The sequence below is a fragment of the Mesitornis unicolor genome, unplaced genomic scaffold, assembly GCF_000695765.1.
Source record: "Mesitornis unicolor isolate BGI_N332 unplaced genomic scaffold, ASM69576v1 scaffold18434, whole genome shotgun sequence".
Taxonomy (NCBI): domain Eukaryota; kingdom Metazoa; phylum Chordata; class Aves; order Mesitornithiformes; family Mesitornithidae; genus Mesitornis; species Mesitornis unicolor.
In genome coordinates, this window is record NW_010178279.1 from 5,890 (window position 1) to 16,665 (window position 10,776).

Below are 10,776 nucleotides of genomic sequence, written 5' to 3' on the forward strand. Positions count from 1 at the left end.
TTAGAGCTCACTGTTATTAGAATTTTGCAGCCATTTCTGTAAAAATTGGCCAGAATTACAGGATGGAAACGGTACAATAATTAATGTGAACACAAATAGTAGTTTTTGTAAAAGTTTTTGCAAATTTAGACTTAAGTTTTGAGTTGAAGCTCCTGTGCTTTGTTGATGCGATGTTTTTACTTGTTATAAATGCTTTTTAGATATAAGTTAGTGAATTTGTATAAACCAAGACGATGGACGTGTTGCTCTTAGTATGTTGACTATTTAACTGATTTCAAGTTGATTTTATGTCCTTCAGTTAAAAGTTGAGTGCTAAAGAAAGTTAGTTGATATTTTTATTAACAAAAATGCAAGGCTTCCTGGTTCGTATGCTAAAGGGTAATCAACTACATTTTAAAATTTTCTGGGCTCATACTTTCAGATTACAACTGATGGGAAACCCAAGATAATTGATATAATTGATACAACAGGCAGTGGTGATGTAACTACATGTACCATTGTAGAACCTAAGGATGGGGAAATTACTGGTCTTTCCGGAAGAACTTTAAAGGTGAGTGTTTAGTAGCAGAGGAACACCACTGGTCATCTTTTTCTTTCTTGTTTAATAACAAATTCATTACTTATTTTGGTTTCTGCAGAACTTACTTCCTTTTAACTAGATCTTATCTGAAACTAATACTGCATTTTTTCATCTGCATACAGATTGTTCATATGACATTTCTTTTACTTTTCATATGTCTTTATGTTAAATGTTTTCTATAGCTGAATGGGGGTGTGTATGGAGTTTTGTTGGGGGCTTGATAATAATTTAATTACTCTTTGTTCACATCAGTATCTGATACAGTTTTGGAAGCTGGCTGAAGAAAACATGCTAACATGCTTTAAAAATATCAGATGTGGTTCCATCTCTAAAAGTGTTAATATTTTCCACTTTAATATAAACTATGAGAGGAATCGTGTTAAGCTTGGGGTAAATAGTCCTATAGACTGAAAAATCTGTATAAAGACTTAGTTGTTGGCTCACTGCATTCTCAGTATGAATAGAACAGAAATGGTATAGGGTTTTCAGAAAGGATATGATGAGATGTTGTAGAGGTCTTGGCTACGTAGAACTGCTGATGTTACTGTTACATATTCTTGATTGGCTGATTAGATTGGTGAGGTTATATAGGGGCATAAAATCTTTGGATCTCTCCATTCTATCAACTTCTGAGATTTGCACAGAGCATGATTTTATGGGTGAAATCTGTTGCTCTCTTTTTGCTATTGTTATTAGGAATAGCGGATCTGATCTACTGAGTCTAAATTACAGAAAAAAATTAAATTAAACATTCAGATATTTGTCATGACCTTTTGTGATAATACCCCTATGTTCTAGGGTGCTTCTTTTCATTTGAAGTGCTATTATTTCCCTAGACCTCTACCCAAAAAAGTCGCTGCTGGTGCTGTATGTTTTAAAAATAGTCTATGAAGGCAACTGATAATCGTTCAATGGCAGTGTCACATGAGTTGTTACTGATTTCTTTGAAACTGGATTGAAATTGTCATGGCATATTGTTGAAACTTAGTGCAGTAGTTACTGTCACGGATGCAGGAAATTAAATTGGTGATATTTGCGAATCTGTTCTGCTAAGCTTACTTACACAGTGTTGATTTTTCCCTTTTTTTTGCATGCCATTGGTTAACCTATTTCTGAATGTACTTTTCTGTAGATTCCAGCAAACTGGGTAAATCCTTCAGGCAAATATCACATTGGCATAAAAAATGGCTATGATATCTATCCTAAAGCTCTTAAGGAAAGGATTCAGGTAAGGGATTAGATTTGCTTCTGGTGTATAGTCATATTTCACTGTTTTGATTCATAGAATCACAGAATGGTTTGGGTTGGAAGGGACCTTAAAGGTCATCCAGTCCAACCCCCTGCCATGGGCAGGGACACCTCCCACCAGACCAGGTTGCCCAAAGCCCTGTCCAGCCTGGCCTTGAACACTTCCAGGGAGGGGGCATCCACAACTTTCCTGGGCAACCTGTGCCAGTGTCTCACCACCCTCACAGCAAAGAATTTCTTCCTAATGCCTAGTCTAAATCTGCCTTCTTCCAGTTTAAAACCATTACCCCTTGCTCTATTGCTACCTGCCCTTGATTAAGCTTTTCTACGAAACTGTAGTATGTGATTTGCTAACACATTTAGGCTGCTAGTTAGAGTGTGAGAGCTGTTCTCTCACTGATTTTTGTTTAGTTTTGACATGATCTATTTCTTTAATTTTTCAGAACAACAAGAGGTGGTCCAGTGGTCCAATGAGGCAAAAAATCTAGAAATCATTGATACCAGTTTCATTTTTCTGTGTAGCAGGTGTTTTTATTTACAGTACTGTATTGACTGTTTTTAGCCATTTTGTCTCAAACCAGAATTTTCAAATTAGTTTTGTAGTTTTCATACTTTGACATGTATTTGTCAAGATATTGCGGAACCTCGTTTTATGTTACAGAAAGAACGCAAGGAAAAGCTCTGGGATCCTGTTCACAGACTGGCTCTAGCAGAGGCCTGTAGGAAACAAGAAGAATTTGATGCTGCTCATAGCTCTCCCTCCCAGGTTTGTACAAGTCTAAGTAAGTCTGTAAACTTCTTGTTTGCAACAGTTTATTGCTGGTTGAGAGGATTAAATATTTTATTGGATGAGTGAAGGAAAGGTACTTGTGATTATTTTGCCAGATAACTTACCAGTGTTTCTTCTGATTAATTTAAAAAGTCTGTATATGGATGGTTATTTTATTTGTCAAATATGAAAAGGGTATTACTTCAAAAACTTTGTAGCATATTTTTTGTAAATTTTCTTTTTAATCTGCTCTTTTTTGAGATTGTCAGCCTTGCTGTGCTCTAAATTGAAATCTTCTAAACATATCCTTGCTTTTCTAAACTAGGTACTATTTCAGTGAAGTACCAGAACTGCCTCCATTCACTTCTATGTAATTTAAAAATGTGGTTTTTTAAAAAAAGGGCTTTAAATGTTACAATTACAGATACTGGAAATAGTTATACATAATAGGCTGAACATAAATAGTGCATTGTTGAAGACCATTGAACTTCTAGATGTTTGTGATTCCTAGGATGGTCTTACATTTTTGGTGAAATAACAGAACAAATGTATAGCATTGGAAAGGAATGTAGGCCTATCTATCTTACAATAATTTTAGAAATAGTCAAACTGTATTTTTGTTACCTTTCTAGGTTAATAAGCTAATAAAGGAAGAACTTCAAAATCAAGTGGAACTGTTGAATTCTTTTGAGAAAAAATATAGTGATCCTGGCCCAGTATATGATTGTCTGGTATGGAATGACGGTGAAACCTGGAGGTAAGTGCCTAAACTTGTGTAAAGTGTCTTGTTCTGTACATAAAACAATACCTTGCATTGAAGCCTGTTAACTTTTACATCTGCCCTCCTTACAGAGTGCTTTAAAATAATCCTGCTATATCCCTTGAGTTTCATGCCAAAAGTTCTGATCCCAAATGAAGGTGAGGTAGAATGAAGTCTTATTAAAGAGAGCATGATACAAAGTGTAAGCTTGAGAGATTTTCCTCTGAAGCACATTAAAATCGCTTTGAGTATCTATTGGTGAAAGGGGAAAAAAAAAAGTAAAAAAGCAATCAAAAACAGCAGTCTTTGCCCAAGCTTCAGTACATAATATGACACTTTTCTTGACTGAAAATCTGCATCATACAAATCACCAGGTAAGACTTCAAATGTTTGTGTACCAGCACTGAACAGCTAGTGTGAGTAAAATTTCTGCCTTGAAAAAACTGCCTGAATTTCCATATGCTTGCTTTTCAAAGACAGATTTATTTGAATTTAGTAGCATTTGAATAGCAGTTTTTATTTAGTGATCTTTGTAGTTTCTAAATTTAAGTGTAAACAACCAGGTTTAAAGATACTGACTTTAAGAAGTATGATAAACACAGAACCAGGCTTCTTAAAGTCTTTGTGGTACTCTTTGCTGGGAGGCAAGATAACCAAAAGGTTGCAACAGCTGAAAAATTGCCCCTTTTGTTGTTTCTTTTCAACAGAGCCTGTATAGATACAAGTGAGACTGGTGACTTAACTGGCTGTACAGTGTTGAGAACCTACAAGGAGGCTCAGGAATATGGATCTTTTGGAACATCTGAGATGTTGAATTATTCTGTTAATATATATGATGATGGAAACCTTCTTTCCATTGTGACAAGTGGAGGTAAATGAAAGTAATCTTAAGAAAATTTTGCTGCTCAGTAGGTATCATGACAACCAGCAATTTGTACTGGGTCCTGATTCTGATACTTGAGACTGTTAAAAGCAGCTGTCTTAATACAGTGTTCATTACTATGGCAATCAAGATCAATATTCACATTTCCTGAACTAAACCTATAGTAGCAACTTATTATCAAACTTGCTTGCATTTTTGTCTGAGGTAGTCAACTTTGTGCTCATATGCGTGTGTTCATAGAATGTATGTACTTAAATTACTCTTTTAAGATGTTCCTGCATATTAAAGAATAAAATAGAGCAAACCTTCTTTCAAACTACCCCTTTTGTTTTGATTTTGTTTATTTTTAATATAGGGTGATGATTGATTTTTAGTTGCTGTCCTTTGTGCTTGTATAGCTTAATCTTAGACATCTTCATAGATATTAATCTTTATTTTGGTTTATCCAGACTTTTTTGTGGTTAAGGTGGTATGGATTTATTTGATTTGAAAAATGCTCCTACTCTTTCATGAAGCTATCCTATCTCAGTAGAACTACAGAAGCAGTTCTGGCTTCTAAATCTATGGTAATTTTTTTGAGAGATTCCTTTATATGCTTCTGTGCAGTTTAATGTCTGGGTTTCTTTTTCTTGATCCCCACTGAGTCATCTCAGGTATCATTTTCATAATTCCAAGTAGGAAGTGTTGAGCCTTTTGATAAACTTCTGTTAGTGGAATTAAGTTAATGCTTCCTTTTTCTCTGCTTGCTGCCTCCTTTCACCCCCCCCAAAAGCTGTTTTATTTTGTAGATTGCTACTGTTTACTGACTTCTTTTTTTCTTAGTATAATACGACATTTATTAAAGTGATTTGAACCCTGGACTCATTTTATAGGATTACAGAATCATTAGGTTGGAAAAGACCCTTAAGACCATATGGTCCAACCATTAACCTGACACGACAAAGTTCACCACTAAACCATGTCCCTAAGTGCCACATCTACATGTCTTTTAAATACCTCCAGGGATGGTAACTCCACCATCTCCCTGGGCAGCCTGTTCCGATGCTTGACAACCCTTTCAGTGAAAAATTTTTCCTAATATCCAATCCCTGGTGCAATGTGAGGCCATTTCCTCTTGTCCTGTTGCTTATTACTTGGGAGAAGAGACCAATATGCACCTCACTACAACCTCCTGTCACGTAGCTGTAAAGTGCAATAAAGTCTCCCATGAGCTTCATTTTCTTAAGGCTAAACAAACCTCAGTTCCCTCAACCGTTCATCATAAAATTTGTGCTCTAAGCTCTTCCCCAGCTTTGTTACCCTTCTTTGGACACACTCCAGCACCTCAGTGGTATTTCTTGCAATGGGAGGCACAAAACTGAACACAGTACTCAAGGTGCAGCCTCACCAGTGCCGAGTACAGGTGGGGGGACAGTCACTTCCCTAGTTCTGCTGGCTACACTGTTTCTGATACAAGCCTTCTTGGCCACCTAGGCACACTGCTGGCTGTTTATCAACACCCCCAGCTCCTTTTCTGCTGGGCAGCTTTTCCAGCCAGTCTTCCCAAAGCCTGTAGTGTTGCATGGGGTTGTTGTGACCCAAATGCAGGTCAATGCTTCCACCCAACTTCATGTCATCTGCAAGCTTACTGAGGGTGCACTTGATCCCCTTGTCCAGATCATTGATGAATAAACAGAAGTGACCCCAATACTGAGCCTTGGGGAGCACCGCTTGTGACCAGCTGATGGCTGGATTTATATACTTATGGCTCAATAAGTGAAAATCAATTGAGCTGTAGTGTATTAAGTTGTTATAAATGATGTTGACTAAACATACAGTGATACAACTTTTCATTTGCTCAGGAGCTCATGGAACACATGTGGCTAGTATTGCAGCTGGATACTTTCCAGAAGAACCAGAAAGAAATGGTGTGGCTCCGGGAGCTCAGATTCTTGCAGTCAAGATTGGCGATACGAGACTCAGTACAATGGAAACTGGCACTGGTCTAATAAGAGCTGTGGGTATTTAACTGAATAAATGATTAAGCTCAGCTGTATGACTTAATTTTAGACTTTAGACAAAAATAACCCAGGAAAAAACTCCACAAAAACAACCAGCTTATATTTTAAAACATATCTTGAGACTAATGTTTTAATTTGTAACAAGACCTTTGTTGCATGGAGCACTTATAGGTTTTTTCAAACTGAGTTGCAGTGTGTCTGGCTAGCTTGACACAGGAGCTAAGTTACTTGTATGCTTGTTTAAGGTTCCTTATTCTGTGTTGTGAGTGTAGTTTTTATAGCTATGTACATAACTATAGAATACTTAAACATTTAAATAAATCTAGAATAGAGACTAGTATTTATCCATGTGGCTTAATTTGTTTTAACTCTGTTTTTTAAGAGTGAAGAAAAAATATCATTCCTTTTTAATGATGAAAAGCACAAGGCCTTTTCTATGTAGTGAGTTGCTAGGGAAAAATCTTCTCAAGAAAATAAGCTGAAAATAGAAAATTATATTTGTGGCCCATAGAATATCTTGATATAGCAACATGAATATGTACAGTAATGTTTTTGTGACTTCTTAGAATTTAACCAAACTGCACAGGAAAGGAGAATTTTATGTTATTGAGGGCAAATGTTTGAGACAATACCAGTGATGTCTGCAGTTTTCTCTTAGGATAATTTCTTAATTTATAGCTTGGAATGTGGCAAAAATAAGGCTGTTCACAGAGTGGGTTTTTTAATTCTGTTTTGGTTTGTTGTTTTTTTTTTTCTGGGGAAATATCACTTAAATAACCGATTGAAGTAAATTATTTATTTCTTTTGTAATGTCAAAAGAAATTTATCCCTTTTTCTTAGATCTGTAGCAGATCAGTTTAAGCAGATGTTTTCTGCCATTCCTGAAGTGACTTCACTTATTTCACTGACTAGTATGTTTTCTGGCTTATTTTTACTTTATCAGATGATAGAAGCAATAAAATACAAATGTGATCTTGTCAACTATAGCTATGGAGAGGCAACACATTGGCCAAATTCTGGGTGAGTACTGCTGTGGTTAGTATTAAGTATTTTAGTGTCACAGAAGTGGAATTACATTTGTTGAACTTCGTGTAAATGAACAGTCAGTAAGAATGAATTGTCCAGGCTCATATGTTTCAGATACATTAAACTGTTGCAGTTTACTTTTTTAACTATCTTTGAAAGTTAAGTAAACCTATTGAAAGTGCTATTGATTTATAATACAAAGAATATTTTAGAATAATAAAGAATTTTTGTAGTTGGAACCCCAACATAATCCGTGGGGGGCGGGTTTTAAGACCTAATATTGCTACATAACTGTCACTCCTTTTTAAAACCAGAAGATATTTTTTTGTGGTCAGCTTCTGTACTGGAACCGCCTCTGCTAGGTGTGGGAAGCAGGCTGCATAATACTCCTTGTTCTGTGATTGGTCACAGAGATTCTACTAGAAATGAGAGTTTTATCCTGTGGGAAGAAAGCAATATTGTCGATTGAATGACTTTTTTGTTTTTCTCTTACATCAGGAGAATTTGTGAAGTAATTAATGAAGCAGTGTGGAAACACAACGTAATCTATGTTTCAAGTGCAGGAAATAACGGTCCCTGCCTTTCTACGGTAGGATGTCCTGGTGGAACTACATCTAGTGTAATAGGTAAATAATTTGTTTTGAAAAAAAAATTCTGACAGTATGCAGCTTCTGTCTTTTCAAGCTTTGTACTTGTGTTACATATTTGAGATCTCCACTTAATTGCTGAACTAAATCTAAAGTATTGAAGATTACTGGGCTATAAGATTATTTCTGAGGGAGGCACTTTGCTGTATGCTTAGGTATTAAAATTTAGATGGTTCTCTTCTTACAATTCAGGACTGTACTTATGTAGAAAACAGAGGTAGGAGGTGGATGGTCTTAAGTTGATGTGGCTTTGTATAAAATTTGTGAAAGAAATCTTTAGTCTGACCTATTTGAAGATTCAAGATTATTTTTTTAACTGTAAGCGTCTGAGCACACCACTTCACTCAGACCATTACCTGCTGGTAAGTGCAACCTGTAAAAAGTACAAGCAAGTTGGATTTTAATTAATCTTCTGGAAAGTCTTGTACTGCATTCTGAATTGTCAGAACCATAGTTTTAGATCTATCTTCATCACATACTCTGATTTCTATTTGTAGCGAAATAAAGCATTTCAATTTGGATATAGAATAATCCCATTATATGCTCTAGACAAGTCCTTCTAGGGGAAGGGTTCTTTTAGCTGTAGTGCCACTTCTATGAAAGTCTTTTACTGGCATAAGAATTGGCTTTTCTGATGGGCTAGTGTATGTGTTTGATACAGTGAAAGATTGAGGTATAAGACTTAGCAGAATGTCTACTCTTTGAGGGTAACTTCCTTAGTCTAAATTTTTTATATAAATCCTCTGATTCTGCATTACTGTGTTACACAAAGTGCTTGTTAAATCTCGGAATTGTTATGCAAGGAGACTGGCATGTAGACTTGAAAGTTTGAGGGACACTGTTTTAGGACAGCTAGTAGAATTAATGCCAGTTACTTTCTAAAAGGTAATCTACAATTGCTCCACTACTGAGACTCAGGGCTGGAACTAACAAGCTCCTTTCAGGTCTGCATTGGCTTTGCTTTTGTAGCGTATCTGCTCTGTCAGTTCAGCTTACTTCTTGTATCACTCTGGAGACTGGGTGATCACTCACTCTGCATGCAAAGTAGCTTGCTCTTGTCCTTCATCTGGAGTGAACCAGATTGGAGGTTTTTTTCCGATTTTGAGGGTAAAGCAAAATACACTTGACAGGTTGGCTTGGTTCACACCAACAATATGGATGTGAACCTTGCCAAATTTGTTTGTCAGCTTGTGTGTTAGTTTTCTACCATCTTGATAGTGCTTGTGCTATAAGGAAAATGGAGTGTACACTTCAGAATACTTAAATGGCATGGATGCAATGTGCATCCCTGACACGGTTCTAAAATACAGCTTTAATAGGCTTTGACAAAATCATTTACATGCTCTGGGTACTTTGAACTGATGTACAGGGAAGTAATGACTGCCTCATCACTGCGTTTGAGCTGTGTGGATGTGGCCATCTGCTCCAGGTGGTGTAGCTGTGAGCCATGTGAGCATGAACCAGTTCACACAGATTGCTTTGAGGTATGGTTGATGTAGTTTGTAACAGTGTAAACATAGCCAAAGGATATGGGAGAGAGTGGAGATGTGTAAAAGTGATCTGTTGAGAAATAAATGTAGAAGGTGAATATATTCTATTCCTGTTGAATAAAACTTAGATTTTGAAGTTTATGTAATATTTGAATGTTATGCAATATGACCATCAGCAGTGTTACTGCATAGCATGCTGCTTTACATTTGCTTTGTAAAAATATCTGGATTTAATGACATGAAAAATCAAGCAAAATTCTCATAATTAATTTGAAACAGAAATGGTTTATTTTTGCTTTAAATAAAAATGTATATCTGAAATTCTTGGATGTTTTTTACAGGTGTCGGTGCCTACGTATCACCTGACATGATGGTTGCAGAATACTCTTTAAGAGAAAAACTGCCAGCAAATCAGTATACTTGGTCATCCAGAGGGCCTAGGTAGGTCATTCTAAAAGAACCGATTCATTACTTTGGGGGTCAGATTATGCAATTCAAAATCTAAAAATTGGTCATTACTGAAATAAAAGTATTTCTTTCCCATGGAAAGAGCGTAGGTCCCCTGCTCTTCTGAGAAGGCCTTTGTATATCAGGCTCTAGAACTCCTGATGGAGGGGGAAGACCACTGAACTGCCTCAGCACAACCCATACATTTCAGGAAAGTGTATTTGATGAGTGTAGACCTATTCAGAGATTATAAAAGTTGGTGAAAAGTTGTTTGGAAATCTGTTCTTTTTCTGAAATTTATTTTTTCAGATTATTTTTTCCATAGCATTTATGTAACTAAGTTAGTGTGGTGAAGTTAACTGTTCTGTTAGTGTTGAAGATTAAAAGAAGTACTGTTATTGCAGTGGTGTTACTTCTGGCTTCAGTGTCATTGTTGTGGTGGCACAACTCAAGGGTTTTGCTTGAGTCCACTAGAGGTGTGAGTAGTTAAAAAAAAAAAGCTTTTCTACCTCACCTTGTACAAAATTATCTCAAAGACCTATAAAAGAAAATCTGGAGGCAATGAAAACTTTAATTTTTATTTCATGTCTGAGAAGCATTTGATAGTAATGTGGTAGCCAAAAGAAGAAAAAAAGAAAGAATAGCATCTCTCCCTGAGTACTTGCTTGTGTTTAGGCTTTGGAATTTTCCTTGTGAATCACGGAGTTACTGTATACTGTCTTTTGTAGTTTAGCCTACAATATTATTGGGTGAAGGAAAAAATAAAAAAACATAGTTTGAGGACGGTCCTTGGTTTATTTGCTGGTTACATAGCAAATGCTTCTCTATTAGCATTAGTCAAAGTTAGCTGTCATGGTGTTTACAGGCAAGTATATTGTACCAAGAACCTCATTATGTAGAATTGTCATGTTTCATGTAGGGACAAG

At 36.2% G+C, this 10,776-nt stretch overlaps 1 protein-coding gene across 1 annotated transcript in view; it reads left to right on the forward strand.

Moving 5' to 3' along the window:
* Positions 1-421: 421 nt before the first annotated feature.
* Positions 422-10,776, forward strand: part of TPP2 (tripeptidyl peptidase II) — a gene marked incomplete at its 5' end in the record, with an annotated part of 47,917 nt that continues 37,562 nt past the window's right edge. Inside the window, 9 exons of the mRNA XM_010182406.1 lie at positions 422-550; positions 1,713-1,808; positions 2,490-2,594; positions 3,230-3,354; positions 4,065-4,228; positions 6,082-6,236; positions 7,184-7,260; positions 7,765-7,892; positions 9,745-9,844. Of these exons, the coding sequence (XP_010180708.1) occupies positions 422-550; positions 1,713-1,808; positions 2,490-2,594; positions 3,230-3,354; positions 4,065-4,228; positions 6,082-6,236; positions 7,184-7,260; positions 7,765-7,892; positions 9,745-9,844 (1,079 nt within the window). The remainder of the gene's footprint in view (positions 551-1,712; positions 1,809-2,489; positions 2,595-3,229; positions 3,355-4,064; positions 4,229-6,081; positions 6,237-7,183; positions 7,261-7,764; positions 7,893-9,744; positions 9,845-10,776) is intronic.